We start from the raw sequence: 18,501 nt of genomic DNA on the forward strand, positions 1-18,501 counted from the left end.
GGATTAAGAGTGAGGTACATCTGGGGCAGCTGGATGGTGCCATGGATAGGGCACCAGTCCTGACGTGAAGTCAGGAGGACCCGAGTTCAAATTTGGAATCAGACACTTAACGCATCCTAGCTGTGTGACCTTGGGCAAGGCACTTAACCCCAATTGCCTCAGGAAAAAAAAAAAAGAAAAAGAATGAGGCCATCCTAAGGCTTAATTAAAGTAATTTACTGACTTATTTCAAGGAATTGGTAAGGTAATGAGTCTAAGGAAAGGCAGTCACCTTCTTGCATCTGGCAATGAAGAGGTGAATGATGTCATCTGAATAGAAGCCAGATTAGAAAGTGCTGAGGAGACAAAGAATACAGATTACACATATTCCCAATATATACTCTCTTGTCTTTAATACAAACTTTTCCCTGAGCTGAAATAGAGAACAATCTACTTTGTCTCAAGACTGTTTTGAAGAGAGGACAGGCTTTGTAAATGTCATCAGTAACTTCTTTTACTTAGAACTTTTCACCTAACTTGAAATCAGAAATTTAATATAGTAATTGTAGACCACAAATGTACACACATCCCTACCTATAAAAATATTTCAGACTATTTAAGGCATTTGAAAAGCCAAAGCTGTTCTTTCTCGAAATGAGGAAGAGAAAGGGAGGATCAGGGGATTCTACCTCTTGCTCTTGATGGGACTCCAGAGGCCATTTTGCTCAACTTCTTCATTTGGATATGGAAAGCAAGGTCCAGGAGGTTTGATTTCCCTGAAGTCACATAGTATGTGTCAGAATCAAGATTCACATCCAGGTTCTGTGACTCTTCAGTTCATTTCCCTTTAGACTACACTGCAGAAATGACAATTCACTCAAGGCGATGGCAGATTGTAGTAGAGCTAATGTCTGAAATATAAGCTGTGTCAGCAAGATTGTTATTTATTCTTTGGGTGCATATCCCTTTCTGTCTGAATGTGTGTCTGTCCATGCATGCCTCATTGTTGATTTTGCTGCCAAGTGGATAAAATGTATCTTAATATAAACAGACTTCTGCTTTTGACAGGTCCCTGAACAGTAGAGTTACTTTTGGTTAAATTGATGCCAATTTTCATTTTAAAATTTTAGATAATGAAAAAAGGAATCTGTGTTGTCAAGTCACCTCAAATAATTAATACAGAAATTATATATATAGCAGATATAGATAGATAGATAGATAGAGATATAAACATACATAAACATATGTTTTTAGTAACAATGTTTTGTGGCTAAGTAATTATTATTTGAAAAAAATACAAAGTTAGACATTTCTAGAAACCAGTATTTCTTTTTCTTTCCAAATGGTACCCCTTAATTCAATCTTCAGATCATATTACAAATGAAGCTTCTTGTTGAAAGGCTTGTGAAAATCTAGTGATTCAAATGTCAGGATGTCCTGGCTATGTTCCATGTTGGTCATATCATTCTGCCCACCTGAGTTTCTTCTGAAGTATCAGTTGAAGATGTAATCCTTTAACTCCTGTATTAAATAACAGTATATTGTTGCTCTGTGCTGTCAAATATAAGCTAAGTACAATCTTGGGGGAGATTGTGAAGTTTTATTTTAGTTTCAGTTTGATAAATGTTTTGGGCACTGGGATATGGATTGGAAATGTAAGAATGCAAGAATGTTAATGCTATGTTTTGATAGAGAAATGAAAGCTAGTAATTGGATACAAGACTACCTTAGCCATGTCAGAATTGATTTCATGCTTGTGAAATTAATTTCGTTTCAAAAATTTCCTGGAGCAGAATAACAGTAGACAATATGTAGGCACTATCTTCATCTTTAATAAACTGTCTCCTTAGAAGGAATTGTGGTTCTTGCAGGACTTTGGGGGCTTTCTTCAAAAAGATCTTAGACCCTTCCCCTACTTTGTGAAAATAAAGGGAATCCTACACACACACATACACACACACACACACACACACACACACACACACACACACTCTCTCTCTCTCTCTCTCTCTCTTATTTGGACACCATGGAACTAGTTTTCATCACATTGATATCCTTCTGCCAAATGTTTCAGCCTACTAAAAGTAGTGGAACAGTAATCAGACTCACAACTGTTCTAGACAGCATTTTCTGTTGATTCTTTCTTTTTTTGCCTCTGTCTCTTAGAAATTCCTGACATCTTTTGAGACTCAGTTAAAAGGCTCCCTTCTGCAGGAGGCTTTCCTTGGTCTATTTTCTCCATTCTCAACCTTATTCCAACTTCTAATGCTTTCTTTTTTAAGATTACCTCTTGTGGGTACCTTTTGTGTATCTATGTAAGTGTGTAAATATCTGTGCACTTATTTTTATGTACCTGTCTCCCCATTAGAATGTAAGCTTCTTGAGAGCAAGAACTACTTTTGTTTCTTCTTTTTATCCACAGTACTTGCTATGTAGTAAGCATCTAATAAATGCTGATTGATGTGTTGATTCCTTTTCTAACAATACTTTTTAAGATGCAATAGAGCTAAATCTTCATTCCCTGGACCATCTGCCATGGAGGAATGGGTTTCTCAAACATAAGAGGTCAGAATCTGTATGAGCATGCCCCAGCGGGCATACCCACGTTGGTAGTAATTTCTGGTATAATGACACCAGAAATAAGAATGTTAGCCTAGTATTTTAGAAAAGCTAAATGAAGTTAATTTTTCTGCTTTGATGGAAGGCCTTGAAACTCTGAATTTATAACTTTACAATTTCACTGTTACTATGACAACCTATACCTTATGTGACTGTAGAAATTTAAAGCCTTGAGGATGATAATTTGGGTCAGTACATTTTTCCCTTCAAGCCTCCAACATCTTTTCTTTTACTCAGGCAATATTAAGTGTCAGGCTGAATTGTTTCTGTCTTTTAAAGAGAGTATGTACATCTGTGACTCATAATACAGAATGACCTGATAATGAATGTGAATGAAGTAGAAAAACAATTTCAGAACTTTGCTTATTTACTGTACTTTAATTTTCCTCTTATTTTGCAGAGTCGAGTAAAGAACAATTTGCATATACAAACATCGCGGAAGAGTTGGTAAAACTCTTCAAGAAGCAGATAGAACATGATAAAAAGGAAATGATTTTTGAAGTTTTGGCTCCTTTGGCAGAAAATGGTGAGGAAATAGATGGACCTTTCTTATTGATGATGTTCTTTCAACTTCTCTGATGAATTCTGATTGCTGCAAGCTATTTAAGGCTTTCTGTGTTCTATTAATAGATCTTGATTTATTTCACACTTACCATATTAACATAAATTTAGAATTAGAAAGTGATAGTTGTAGGTCTATTTGGGACCATATCTTCACTTTTTTTTTTTTTTTTTTTTTTAAGGTCAGACACTTGGGAACTGCAAAGATTTAAGTGACTTGCCCAATTCAAATTTGCAAAGCAACAGAGCTAAGATTTGAACCTGGGCCCTCTGGCATCAAATTCAAGGACTTGTCTGTTCTATATACCACACGCCCTCTACCTCTGGCATGATCTGTATTAGCTATTTCAGAGCTTATACTGAATGAACAGAGCAGACAATTTAGATCTTTTTTTTTTAAACCAAACATTAGTTCATATGTCCCATTGTATTGTACAATCCATGCCAGAATAAATCTCTATTTTTCATGGTCACATAGTAAATATTCAATGCTAAAGAGGGTAAGAAGAATTCAGAGGATTAACCAGAGCTGGAAGAGACTTTCGATTTAATCTGATCCAACTCCCTCACTTTTCAGATAAGGAGACTTGGGCCCAGAGAGATTAAACATGCTCAAGATCACACAGAAATCTTAATGCATGATGATTGAGTGGATGCTCAGGTTAATCATTTTAAGTTTATCTGAAACTGTTGGTCATCTAGTAGAATATATGTTCCTTGAAGGCGGGTGCTGTTTCTATATTGCTTTTAACTTTCAGTGACACTATGTACTATGTCATGCATATAATAGGCAATTAAAAGTGGTAAATAAGTAAATTAAACTTAAATTTAGAACTTCCTTGTCATTTTTCCAAATTATATTTGTCAATACTCTGATTTTTTGTGATTATTTTCATTTACAGAAAGTTTGCTATGATAGTGTATTAGCTAATACACCGATATCAGGACCTAGAAACAGCTTTGTTGTCATTCATAACAAATGAAAATTAGTTTCTTTGTTGGATTTGATCTATGAAAGAACAGTACAAGAAATGAAAACTTGTAAAGAAAAATACCTTTTCCTTAAAAAAGACCTCAAATGCTGATAATGACTAAAACTTGAGTGAGATGAAGTAGGACAACTTTCACTATTAATGCTTTCACCATCACACTATCACTTATAACCAAATCAAGTTTTTTTCATATTATTTGTATACTTGAAAGGAAAAAAAAAGATGTGATTGATATTTTCTTTTTTATTTGCATGAAAATTGAGAGGGTGTGTGTGTGTGTGTGTGTGTGTGTGTGTGTGTGTGTGTGTGTGTGCTGTGTGTTTTAACTACATGCTAATGATGGCCTTATGATATGTAGCTTACTTTTTTCTAGATTAGAATTTCATTCACAAATACTATGTTTAACATCCTCTAGAATATTTCAGAATCATGACATCTTTACTTCTTTGTCATCATCTTCTCCTGGCCTGTTTTAAAGCTTTGCAATGGATTGTAGCCTTTGTAAACTTGTAAGGGAACCTGCCTATATATTAGGTACATAAAACAACATTACTCCTTGTGTAATAGTTATCTCTGCATTTAGTCTTTCAGTGTTTAAATATGTTGGAACTCCCATTCTAAAAAATATGTACAATCTATATATTTCAGATTTTATTTTAGAAAGACCTCTTCCATCACAATTTTTTAATTCGAGTCAGAGCACATTTACAGTCCAGTATTCTGTAACCAAGGAAACGCCCTACTTTCAGTGTTATTTGGTGCAAATGCACCTATTTAAAAATTATCCTGGTTGAACATTCTCTGTATTCTTACAAACTTTATAGGGTCAGTGATTTAGGGGCAGGATGAAACCAGAAATTTTGTACTAGGAACTAACTGAGTAGGTGACTGTAAAAAGTATTCGTAATTGTTCCTTTTTCATGATTTTCTTTAGTCATGGTCCTTATGGTAGAGAAGAAGACACAGAGAAGGAAGATTGGAATTGCTCAGCACAATGAAATAGCCCTGTGCTTCTCTTCTAAAGACCTCCTGTTCAGTTAATTCTAAATACTTGAGAAACTCTTAACAAAATCAACAGAAATACTGGTGTTTCTTTTGAAGATCTGTAACAAAAGTGATCTGTAGGTTGAATTGAATATCATGAGTGAATGATTAATTCACGGAGAGAACACAAATACAGGCATTGTATAATAATAGCATTTGATTTGACAAATATTTATTAAGGGCTGACTTTATGCAGGAGCAAAGAATTTAAACTTTGAAAAGGACAAAATGTCTTTGCTCCAGGAGCTCACTGCCTTGTTTGAGGTGGGTGAAAACATTCAGCAAGTTTAATTCAACCATTATTTATTAAATTACCCATCATGTGCAAAAAAGAAATGGAAAACAGTTCATGTTTTCAAGGAAATTACAGTTTGCTGAGAAAATGCAACATATAAATAGATGAGACAAAGGGAAATGAAGATGTTCTAAAATGCTGAAAGATGTAATTCTCTTCTTTCTTTCCAGTTCCACTTAAAATCATTGCCAATCAACTAAATGGCAGAAGACCTGCAATTATGGGGTTAATCTTTACCCCTTTCCTTTCTTACCTTTCTCCTCCTCCTGTCTTCAGTCATCCCAGAATGATCCTTGAAAGCCACCAAATACTCTTCCCCACCTTTCTTTCCCTCACCTCTTCCTCTAGCCGAGGACCATCTAGAAGCCTTTCAGGTTCAGGGAGTCTGCTTTTTGCCTTAAACATGACCTTTGGTCCCTTGATTCTTCCTAGCCCTTTCTTATTCTCTCTTCACATACTTTCCTTTCCATTTTTTATCCTGTTGTCATTACATAAAATGAAGTCCTCTATTCTATGCTGGAATTCCTTTCTTCTTTTTTTGCTAAGTCAACCATAAGTCATTCCTGTCAAACATCTTTCTTGTTCCTATTCCTGAGTAGCAGAGTAATACTGGATGAAATTAGGAACACTGTTGACTTGATACACCAAAAAAGTATACTTTTAAACATCTGCTGAGTATTCACTGCTGTACAGTTATCCTTTTGTTTCTCTCTTAAAGCCAACTTCAAGTCTTTTTCTTCTCTGATGATAATAAACCAGAACTGACCAGATCAGGCTCAATCTTATAATAAAGGAGACACTGGAATCCATATCATAATTAACAAAAAGGATGTTTACTTAGCCATAGGAGAGAAAAGGCTCTTCATTCAGTCTAGGCCTGACTGAGCAGATGCTTCCTTGCCTGCCTAGTCTGCCATTTAGGCTTCAGGGCCCAGTTGGAGATACTCATGGCTTTTTGTACTTAAATGACCAGCTTGAGTACCTTGTTAAATCTGGAGGAAAGTTTCAGTGCTTTTTCAGAAAAAGAAGGTGCCAACCCCCCATCTCACCCTCACCTCACCCTGTAAGGGGCTCCAGCAGATAGTTTGGTTATCCCACCAATCCACATTCCACTGCTCAGTTAATCATCCTAAAAGTGCAGATCTGATGATGTCATTCTTTTTTAAGAATTTTGAGGAGCTTTATTTTGTCTCTAGAATATAATTCAAACTCTTCTGTTTGGCTTTTTAAGTCTTTCACAATCTGGTGCTAGCTTTTATAGGGTAATGATATATTCCATATACAACATTTCACCTCCTATCTTTTTACCTTTGCCCCTGTCAGGCTACCACATCTGGAACATTCTCCCTCTTCATCTGACTCTTGGAACACCTGCTGCCATAAAGGCCCAGTTTAAGATGCCTTTTCTAATCACCTACAGTTATAAATGTCTACTCTGAAATCACGTCAAATTTTTTATTTTTCCTGTATTTATTTATCTGTGAATATCTTACTCTCCCAGCAATCAGATGTCAGTAAACATTTATTAAGCCTCATCCTGTGTATCAGGCATCATTTTAAGAACTGGGAATACAGAGAAAAGCACAAAACAAGCTCCTGCTCTCATGAAACTCAAAGCCTTTTGGGGAGATGATCTGCCCCAATTGTGTGAGAACAAAGTACAGATAACACAGAGTGGAGGGAAGACCCTCCTGAGTCTGGTACATTGTACATTCCTATACTTTCTGACTTGCACATTCATATATATATAGCTTTTCACAGGCCTGGCCCATAGGAAATTCGAAGTAAATGCTTATTGATTGATTCATCATTTGATTGGAAGAACACCTGGCAGCAAGATTCTACATCTGTGGATTGTGTGGATTTTGCTAAATTGAATTTTTTAGATAGCCATTTCCCTTTCATAGTTTTTTTTTTTGGTTTTTTTTTTTTAATTTTTATTTAATAATTACTTTATATTGACAGAATCCATGCCAGGGTAATTTTTTTTTTTTACAACATTATCCTTTACACTCGTTTCTGTTCCAATTTTTTTCCCCTCCCTTCCTCCACCCCCTCCCCTAGATGGCAAGCAGTCCTTTATATGTTGGATATGTTGCAGTATATCCTAGATACAATATATGTTTACAGAACCAAACAGTTCTCTTGTTGCATAGGGAGAATTGGATTCAGAAGGTATAAATAACCCGGGAAGAAAAACAAAAATGCAGATAGTTCACATTCGTTTCCCAGTGTTCTTTCTTTGGGTATAGCTGCTTTTGTCCATCATTTATCAATTGAAACTCAGGTCTCTTTGTCAAAGAAATCCACTTCCATCAAAATATGTCCTCATACAATATCGTTGTCGAAGTGTATAATGATCTCCTGGTTCTGCTCATTTCACTTAGCATCAGTTCATGTAAGTCTCGCCAGTCCTCTCTGTATTCATCCTGCTGGTCATTTCTTATAGAACAATAATATTCCATAACATTCATATACCACAATTTACCCAGCCATTCTCCAATTGATGGGCATCCATTCGTTTTCCAGTTTCTAGCCACTACAAATAGGGCTGCTACAAACATTTTGGCACATACAGGTCCCTTTCCCTTCTTTAGTATTTCTTTGGGATATAAGCCCAATAGAAACACTGCTGGATCAAAGGGTATGCACAGTTTGATCATAGTTTCTTTATAATGGTAAAAAGTACAAAATTATATTCATTAGCTACTTTAATGTGTTTTTTTTTTTATTCTGTTCTACATAAAATGATTTTAAGGAGTTAAATTGTCCTTTTGATAACAGAATAATAGAGATAAATCATTACATGTATCCAATCCTAAAAAAAAAAAAAAAAGGGTTAAGGATGCTGAGTCACATTGAGGTGAGGCAGAAATGTACAGACATTTTTAAAGGGGAAAATGTGGAGGGAGTTTTGCTGTTATTTCCTGTTCTTGTTCTTGGGGTTCTGTTATCCTGTTATCAAAGACATAATTGCTAGATTTCCCTTTTTCTTCCTAGAGCAGCTAAATGGCACAGGAGAGAGTGCACTTGAACCTGGAATCAGAAAGATTTGAATACAAAGCCAACCTCAGACACTTACTCGCTGTGTGACCCTAAATAAGTCACGTTAATCTCTGCCTCATTTTCTCCATTTGTAAAATGAGGATGATGATAACAACACCTCCCACCCACAGTTGCTGTGAGGATAAAATGAAATAATATTGATAAAACACGTTTGCAAGCCTTAAAAAGGGTTATATAAGTGCTAGCAATTACTTTTAAGTGATTGCTTTCATTAGAGCTTTTACTTCATCTCAACCTTTGTGGATATGCAGACTCAATCTCAAACATGTGACCCTCTTCTCCTTTACCTGTGAAGCCTTGGTCTTCTTTAGACTTGGCTTAAGTCCTCTTCTGTAGACAGCCACTTTCTTTTTCCCCCTACCAGCTACCTTAGCTATGACCCTCTTAGGCAAGGATGTTTTAAATATCTACCCACATAAGCACATGTTGACTTTTCCATAAGAATATAAGCTTCTTGAAGACAGGAACCATTGCACCCTTATTTCCCCAACTACTCACCCAAGATGTTTATAGAATGCTTTAAGTATTGCAAATGGTTTCACATGTTACCTCATTTGAGCCTTACTCCAACCCTTTGAAGTAAGTATTATTATTATCCTCATCTTATAGTTGACACCAAAGTACAGAGGATCATTGCCATGCTCAGGATCACACAACTACTTGGTGTCTGAGGCAGGATTTTAATTTGGGTCTTTCTGACTCAAAGTCCAGCACTCTATCCACTTCACTCCCTAGCCAGCTAGCTGCCAGTCAGTAGGCATTTCCTAAGTGCTTGTGGATTAATTGATTGATTCATCGTGTTCCTCAGATGCTATTAAGTTGCAGTTGGTCGAAGCAGGCCTAGTAGAATGTCTCCTAGAGATTGTTCAACAGACCGTGGACAGTGAGAGAGAAGAAGATATTGCTGAGCTCAAGACAGCCTCTGATCTGATGGTTCTGCTCCTTCTTGGAGGTGAGTAGCGCAGACATGCTTTTCCTGCCCTCTAGAGAAGAAGCCTTCTTATGATAACTGTACCTGATTGTCCTCCAGTGATATTTATTAAACATCCATCCTCCTGTACTGGTTTCTGTAGAATGTTGTTATCCAAATAAGTGCCAGTCATCTTCTAGGAATAAGTTGCTTCTAGGTTAGACACTCCTTTAGTCTCTGAGTTATCCATTAAAACTAATTGCATTCTGCTTGTTTAATTGTGTGTTTGCAGATGAGTCCATGCAGAAATTGTTTGAAGGAGGAAAAGGCAGCGTGTTCCAGAGAGTCCTTTCTTGGGTTCCTTCCAATAACCATCAGTTACAGCTTGCAGGAGCTTTGGCCATTGCGAATTTTGCCAGGAATGGTGGGTTGATCAAAACTTTTTTTTTTCAATTCCCACTTGGTGAGGATTGCACTATTATAACAAATTTTCTAACCAGCATGAAATTTGACACTTTTAGGAAAGACCCAACATTTCTTTTTTCTTTGTTTTTTGGGGTTTTTTTGGCTGAGACAATTGGAGTTAAGTGACTTACCCAAGGTAACATAGCTAGGAAGTATTATCTGAGGTCAGAATTGAATTCAAGGATCTAACATTTCTATGTACTGTCTGAAAATCACTGACTTACCCTGGGGAACCAGGATATTAAGAAAACTTTTCATATTCCAAGGATACACTGGATAAATGGTTTGCCTTTTTCACTGTAAGAGACTATCTGATATAGGGCAAATCCTCCTTTGGTTTGTTCTTTTCATTTAGCTTTGAGACCTCCACTATTCAGACTGGATTCATCTTTCAGATGTTAAACTCCAGAGCTGCAAATCACCTGGATCCACATATACAACTCAATTTTTTTCGTGGACTTCTCAAGTCAGTTCTTTGTCTCAAGGTGTATTTAAGAGTAGTTTAGGGGCATCAGATATTTATGCTTATTTCTAAGTTTTATGATAATAATAGTTAACATTTATGTAATACTTTAAGGATTGCAAAGCACTTAAAAATACAACCTCATTTTATCCTTACTACAACTTAGGAAGTAGATGCTATTATTACCCTCATTTTACAAATGAGGAAGCTGAGGGAGATATGTTAAATTACTTTCCCAGGATCACACATCTTGTAAGTATCTGAGGCAGAATTTGAATGTGGGTGTTGCTGATTCCAGGTCTAGTGCTCTAGTGACTGCACTAGGTAGCTGCCCAATAACCGGTCAGACTTGTCATTAGTCTGGTTTTTTAATACTCTATTTAGGAAATTCAGGGGGAAGGTTGATATTTACTTCTGGTTTTATTCTAGGTAAGTGGTATGATAAGTGGTAGGTGTGATATATCAATTTTTATTTCCCTAGTTTGGGGAAAATACCTTGATTATAGACATGGTCAAAATAGCAGGTAACTACTGAGATATGAAACAGTATAATGCTCTTATTTTGTTCAGATGGAAATTGCATCCATATGGTAGAAAATGGAATTGTGCAAAAACTTATGGACCTGTTAGACAGGCATGTGGAAGATGGAAATGTCACTGTTCAACATGCAGCCTTGAGTGCCCTCCGAAATTTGGCAATACCAGGTAAGCTGCAGGGTTAAGAATGACTTTGCAAAGCATTTAATGTTTGGGATTGATTGACCCACCTACTTAGAGATTGCTTATTGCTATCCTTACTATGAATACAAGGAAATTAAGATATTAATGTTAGAAGACTTCCCTCAAACAGAATACAGAGGTGTATGCTGGCCAGGCTTCTATTGCAATGTCTATACTTCCTCCCAGTGAATCTAACTTTCCAAGGACCTCAGTCCACAATCTTGGATGACCCTTGACTCTTTTCTCTCATTCACTGTTTCCCACCCACTCTCAGTTCCCCCTGGTATCTTGTCTTGTTGGTTCTAACTCCACAGAATCACTTACATTTGACTCCTTCTGTCCACTTACATTATCATTATTTTAGTAATAATATCTGGTCTTGTTGGTTCTAACTCCATAGAATCACTTACATTTGATTCCTTCTGTCCACTTACATTATCACTATTTTCGTAATAAAGGTGTCCTTCATCATCTCTTAGTGGTCTCCCAGCTTCCTGTTTCTCTTCTCTTCAGTCTGTCCTCCACATTGTTCCCAAAATAATCTTCCTTGTGTACAACTCTGTTACTCATCTGCTCAAAAATCTTTAGTGGCCCTCCTATCCTACAGGATAAAGTATAATCTCTTTGGACTGGTATTTCAAGCCCATCACAGTCTAGGCCTAACATATTTTAGAATGCTCCCCTTCTCATAACCTACGTGCCAGCTCAGCATGCCTCCTGTAGCTAGCCCCTCAAATTGGCCTTGCAGCCCCTGCATCCACGCCTTCCCTCAGGCTCTCTGCCAAGCCTGTCCTCTTCATCTCAGACTCTTTAGAATCCTTCATTTCTTTCAGGACTTAGCCCAAGTGTCAGTGGGAGGTCTCTTATGATTCACTCCTCTTCAGATTATCTTGCATTTACTTATCTGCATACATTCCATGTCTCAGTGAGATGTGAGCTCCTTTAGGGCATGATCTGTTTTGTTTTTATCTTTGTCCCCCAGTTCAGGATAGTATACCCACTTGATAAATGCATACTGAATTATATAAATGCTATACCCTGATTGTACTCTTGTATAAGCTATGGTAGCATCATACAGAGACTGGAGCTATATTCATTTCCCTTGTAGTTTATTCTTTGATAGCATTCTTAGTTGAAGAAAAATAGGATTTTTACCCTCTCTTTACATAATGGGCACCTAAACTTTGAAAATTCCCATGAATCCTTGTAAGTGAAGGGCCACTAGCCTGCCTAAAGAAGAGCAAACTGGCCTACTTAGGACTTTAATGGAGTAGATGAAGCTCCTGTGTTTCTTTCCCCTTACTCTCCCCCAGTTCTTCCAACCTGGGCTAGATAGGAAGCTCTGTTGTCAAGTAAAGAAAAAAGAAATTAAGGAGAAAAAAATAATTATTGCAGCCTCCCTTTGGACTAAAGACTTTCTAGCTACCAAGTTTGTTTCAGATTATTTGTTTTTAAATTTCTGTATAGATTTATCTGAATGTGAATTAGTCCACATGAACTTGTAGTTCTATAACTTTGGTTTGTACAGGTTTGGGATGTGTGTGTGTACATGTACCTGTGATTTATTTCTTTGGTATTCCTGGTGAGTATACTCCCTCTACCAAATAGATTGACAACTATTCTTCTTTTAAAACTTTAATTTTCATTCTTATTTTGACCTTAATCATTAACAAACAGAAATATTCCAGAAAAACAAAGAACAACAACAACCAAAAAAAAAAAAATAAAGGTTATGAATAAAACCATGAGCTTCTGTTGGGTGCATTTTTTTTAAAGTATGTATTTAAAAGAAACAAATAACTATAGTCTAACAGACAGTATTCTCCCTTTCTGAAAAAATAGGTCTTGATTTGTCCTTCTAGACTGTCATTTCTCTGCCAAGAAGCAAAAAGCATATGTCATCCTTGTTCCTTTTAAATTATCTTTGGTAGTATTAATATCAGTTCTACAGACAATTTAAAGTCCTAGAGAGTTTCTTGGGGGACTGAGAGGCTGATTTGCCCAAAATAGGGGTTTTTTAAAGTATGCTTTATTATTTTATTTGTGTGTGTGTGTGTGTGTGTGTGTGTGTGTGTGTGTGTGTGTGTGTGTGTTTCTTTTTCGCCGAGACAATCAGGGTTAAATGACTTGTTAAACAGCTAGGAAGTGTTAAGTGTCAGAGATCAGATTTGAAGTCCTCCTGACTTCAGGGCTGGTCTTCTATCCACTGTGCCATCTAGCTGCCCCTGATTTATTATTTTAAATCGGGAAAATGTATTCAGACATTTAGTAGCAATAGTTCTACAGACAATTAACATCCATAGAGAGTTTCTTGAAAGACTAAGTGGTTAAATGATTTGCCCAAATTAGTTTTTTTTTTCCTCTAGATATGCTTTATTATTTTAAATCATGGAAAAGTATCCAAGCTATCTCTGGAAATAGAAATATAATAACATATTAGTCATGCAGAATCCAAATTCCATTTTATTAATGGGTCTCTTTTTCTTTTTCTAGTTGTAAATAAAGCTAAGATGTTGTCAGCTGGTGTTGCAGAAGCAGTACTGAAATTCCTCAAATCTGAGATGCCTCCTGTGCAGTTCAAACTGCTGGGAACATTAAGAATGTTAATAGATGCACAAGGTAAAAAATAGTTTTCAACCTAAATAGCTCTTTGTGGTCTAGTAATGTCTTACTGTGGTGTCCAGTTGAAAAATAAATTTTATTCAGTATTTACACTTATGAAAAGAATTGAAGTAAATGTTATCAAATAAAGACAGTTATCTTAAACTGACCATGCTTGAATATAAGTTTGGCTTTGGCTTGGACATTCCCAACAATTATACTAAATTATTAAAATCACTCTTATATTTAATTCCTTTATGTAGCTGTTAAGTTATTGGACATTCATCATAAGCAAGTTAGGAAAATGCCCCTTTTTATTCTAATTTATGTCCATTTTTATACCTTTTTTCCTTTCTTCCTCCATTAAATAAGCTAAGACTTCACACACATGCTAAACTCTTATTGAAAACACAATAAAGCTTTTTGTTTGTAAAAGCCAGCATTGGTGCACTCCTTGATGATGTACATTACCTGCAATACTTTGGAATACAAGGTTGAATTAATAAAACATTTCCTTAAATATTCTTTTTGCTTCCCTCAGTGGTCCTAAAGGACCATGAGTTTTACCTAGAAAAGGATGAATATATATCAGTTATTCATTTGCATTGTAGAAGACATTATTTTGGAGCAGTCCAAATAACACACTTTGGTAAAGTGTTCTGAGTTCTCTTTTTTAGGGAATGGTTTTGCTTTATAAGTCTGTGCTCTCTTTTAGCCTCATGGTATTTGCAGATTGTTTCAGCTGAATTCTTGACAGTATTTTGCCCCTTTGTACTCTGCCTTTTTTCCTTATAGTAGAAGCTGCTGAACAGTTGGGGAAGAATGTAAAATTAGTCCAGCGTTTGGTGGAATGGTGTGAAGCCAAAGATCATGCCGGCGTTATGGGGGAGTCAAACAGACTCCTCTCTGCCCTCATTCGACACAGCAAATCAAAAGTAAGTTTTAAAGGAGGGGCTGAGAAGCAATGTAAATGAAGATTCTGGGAGAATCCAATATATGCCAGACCAGCCTATTCCACCCAGGCAGTATCAGAAAAGGCAGAATTCAATTTTTGACATTTGTCGATGCCTAAGGTTTATAAATGGTCATATGTAACTACTTCTGCTTCAGACAAAAAGATGGAAGAATGAACCTCTTTCTGATCATTCTTTAACAAAAGGACTTCAATATTTTTTCTGTCAGGTATCTAATGCTGTCATCCCAATCTCTTTTCTTAGATTTCAGTTTGGGGGGAAAAAAAAAGGCAGCTGGCAAGGCATTTTATATACTGTCTTATATGTTGTCATTGTATGCCATGATTTATTATAATTTACCTCACCAACTGAAAAGCAATATTAAAGATAAGGAGGGTTGCCAAATATTTATTCACTGAATTTACATCTAGAAATGGCACAATGTAGGCAAATGAGGATGAACCATTCTGAATGAATTTCTTACTCTTTTTGTTTCATATGCTTTCTGAATCCTCTTTTTTTTTTTTTTTTTTGGTTCTTTCATTGCTGTTAGCACTTTCTAGAATAAAGGCAAGGGAAGAAAGATAATCTCAAACTCAAATTTATCAGGTGTTGTTACTTGTCAGCTACTCTAGGAAAATTCAGCAAAGAAAATTGAAATTAAAGGCTGATTTGAGGTTTGGGGTACATCAGTGAATCTTTTCTTTTCTTCCATCAATCAGCCATATATTTACTAATGTTCTGATGGATGGAGGATGCAAGAAATTCAACATGATCTCTTCCTGGTAGCTCCATTGAGGAATAGAAGAGCTACACAGTAAATAATTAGGAAATGGTACTTGAAAATAAATTATTGCTATCACTCAGTAGTGTTAAGTCTGAAAGATTTAACTTCCAAGTTGATTTGCATGCATGACCGTGTATGTGTGTATTTGCATTTAGAATGTGTTGCCACTAAATGGCTTATGCCTTAATATTCATAGTCTTGTCAATTCTCTAAGATTAGCAAGACTTTACTAGGTTGCCTTTTTTATTTAAGGACTTAATAAATATTTTAATTCTTATCTTTTTTTCTATTTATTACTAAATATAGCAAATAAAATATCAATAGATTCATGTGGAAGAAACTTTTCAAGGAAATAAATGCTCACATTCAAAAGGGTTTCTTTCTCACCCATCCTTGTTGTTAATCAAAAGTTGCTAATAGTATTTGTCTTCCTCCTAGACTTACACTTAAGTATTCCTTTCTGTCTCATTTTGAATCCTATTCTGGAGCCAGATTCTAGTTCACCAAGTTTCAAGATTTTTTGATAACATTGTCTCCATTTGTTATGGTTTCTTTCTATCTCAGCCACAGATTGTCTATATACTATAATTAAACTATTAGAATAAATTAAAGGGACAGCCTTAATTTGCCTTTTTAGCATGTCTAATTACTTAGGAAATTCAATTCTTTCTCTGCCTCATTTAGCAGAGAATTGAAAGTAACTACATAGGCTACACCTTACTGAGAGTGTAATAAGTCTCGTTTAGATCTGATGATAATAATCATCAGAACAAAAACACTTGATCTTTTATGACATACCACTGCTTCTGTACCTCTCATCTAAGAGCAGCATTAGGTTTTGACTTAAAAAAAAAAAAACACACCCAAAAAACTCCTTTACAAAAAGGTTTTTTGTTTTTTTTAATGATTTTTTTTCCTTGATTGCATTTAAAAACAATTTTAACAATATTTTAAAAGTTTTAAGTTCCAAATTCTGGCCCTCCTCTCTTCTTTTTACTTTCCCTGTGATAGTAAGAAATATGATATATGTTATGCATGTGCAATTATGTAAAACTTATTTCCATATTAGTCATTTTATGGAATAAAACTTGACCAAACTCTCCTCTCCCCTTTCCCCCCCAAAAAAGATGAAAGAAAGTGAAAAATAGTATGCTTTTTATATTCAGACTTAGTGAGTTTTTTCTCTGGAGGTGGATAGCATTTTTTATCATGAGTCTTTCAGCATTGTCTTGGAGCATTATATTGCTGAGAAATCCTAAGTCATTCCAGTTGTTCATCATGCAGTATTGCTGTTACTGTGCGCAGTATTCCAGTTCTCCTCACTGCAGTGTACCTCAGTTCATACAAGTCTTTCCAGGTTTTTCTGAAATCATCCTACTCACCATTTTTAATAGCACAGTAATATTCCATTACAATTATATGCTGCAATTTGTTCAGCCTTTCCCCAATTGATAACCCACCTCTCAATTTTCAGTTCTTAGCCACCACAGAAATATTTATAAAAACAATTTAGAAACCTCAAAGGCTATTGTGTCCAACTCCCTAATTTTACAAATGAGACAGCCAAGGCAGCTCTACCTGACTCCAGGTCCATTGGTCTGTCCAAGATACCACCTAGGTGTCCCTAGGAACAGTATGCTAAGTTCAAAGAAGAATTTTAGAATATTGTGAAGAATTTGAAAAGTGAAGCATTGCTTCAGCTAAGGTTTCAAGGCAAGTTTAATGGAGGATACAGTACCAGAATCAGCCACTGAAAGATTTCAGGAAAGTGATGGATTTGCAGAGAGACAAAATGATAGGTTTGTTCAGGATCAGTGGAGAGAGGAGCTGTTAACAAAGATGAGAGAAGACAAACTGAGAAATGAAGATGGGAGCAGGTAACTTAGCTGGCACTTACACTATGAGCTATATTATAATGTTGGAAAGGAAGGTTAGAGCCAGTCTGTGAGGGCCTTGACTGCCAAGGTAAAGGTTCTTAGCCACACTTAGTAGGCAGTAGAAAGCCCATGAAATTTTAGCATAGTAGAAATGTTACTTGGACAGGAGCTTGAAGGATAGGCTGAAGAGCGAAAGATCATTGAGGGAGCTATTAGGACAGTATAAGCAGCAGGTAGGTAATGCAGTGAGTAGATGAGGGCAGTAGTGCTTAGAGTGGAAAAGAAAAGAATGAATGTGAGAAAGATGGGGGTAGAATTGTCAAGATTTCATGAATCTTCATGACCAAAAAGATGCTGGTATCATTCCCAGAAACAAAGATAAAAGTAAAGGAGAGTTGGTAGGAAAAGTGACCTGAAATTTCATTGTATAAATAATGACTAGTGAGGAAAACTCTTGAGTTGCCCAGGTACGAAGACCGCTTTGACTTACTCAGGGTCACAAGCCAATATGTGCCAAAAGAAGAGCCTAAACCTGGCTCCTCTTGTTGCCAAGGCCAGACTTCTGTTCCCTGTGCCACATGGATTCACATTGTCACGTTGATGCCTGTCATTAATGAAGAAAATACTTGCTCTCCTTTAAAAGCAAACCTATATATGTAACTAGGTTGATAGATGTCATCTCCTTTTCATTTTCCTGTGATGATACAACTGGATAGTGAAGTAGAAATAACTGAGCACTTTTCAGGACTAGCCAAAGGAAGCCAACATGTACCTGTTTCCTTTCCCTATATAGGTTCCTCATCCAGTATCTCCTAGAGGTTAGTACCCTTATCTATTTAGAATACTTGGTTCTGATTTTATCATACTCCTGAATGATAACTAGGCCTTAGGTTCATTTTCTCATTTACTTTAAAAAAGATTCTACAATAACAAAGAAATTTCATTCATTAAAATAGGTTTAATGCCACAAAACAAATAAAAAAAGAAGAATGGTCTTGTTTTCAAGTTCTCATTTCTAATTAAATTAAAACTGTTTTTGGACTGCAGAGTCCCCATGAACTGCAATATGTCAGTGAAGCTTCATTTTCATTCAGTTGTGTATATCAGTAAGGGTGTGGTTATCCATAAAGGTTTCAGAATTCCTGAATCAGTAGAAATTTGAAGTATAT

General features: G+C 36.0%; 1 protein-coding gene across 3 annotated transcripts in view; it reads left to right on the forward strand.

The window, feature by feature from the left end:
* Positions 1-18,501, forward strand: part of RAP1GDS1 (Rap1 GTPase-GDP dissociation stimulator 1) — a 222,085-nt gene that overhangs the window by 180,227 nt on the left and 23,357 nt on the right. For 2 of the 3 annotated variants that reach the window (XM_051964421.1, XM_051964423.1), the window contains 6 exons: positions 2,999-3,124; positions 9,365-9,508; positions 9,759-9,890; positions 10,965-11,099; positions 13,608-13,733; positions 14,511-14,650. In XM_051964421.1, the coding sequence (XP_051820381.1) occupies positions 2,999-3,124; positions 9,365-9,508; positions 9,759-9,890; positions 10,965-11,099; positions 13,608-13,733; positions 14,511-14,650 (803 nt within the window). The remainder of the gene's footprint in view (positions 1-2,998; positions 3,125-9,364; positions 9,509-9,758; positions 9,891-10,964; positions 11,100-13,607; positions 13,734-14,510; positions 14,651-18,501) is intronic. The other variant, XM_051964422.1, reaches the window with a different exon arrangement.

This window comes from Antechinus flavipes, chromosome 6 (assembly GCF_016432865.1).
Source record: "Antechinus flavipes isolate AdamAnt ecotype Samford, QLD, Australia chromosome 6, AdamAnt_v2, whole genome shotgun sequence".
Taxonomy (NCBI): domain Eukaryota; kingdom Metazoa; phylum Chordata; class Mammalia; order Dasyuromorphia; family Dasyuridae; genus Antechinus; species Antechinus flavipes.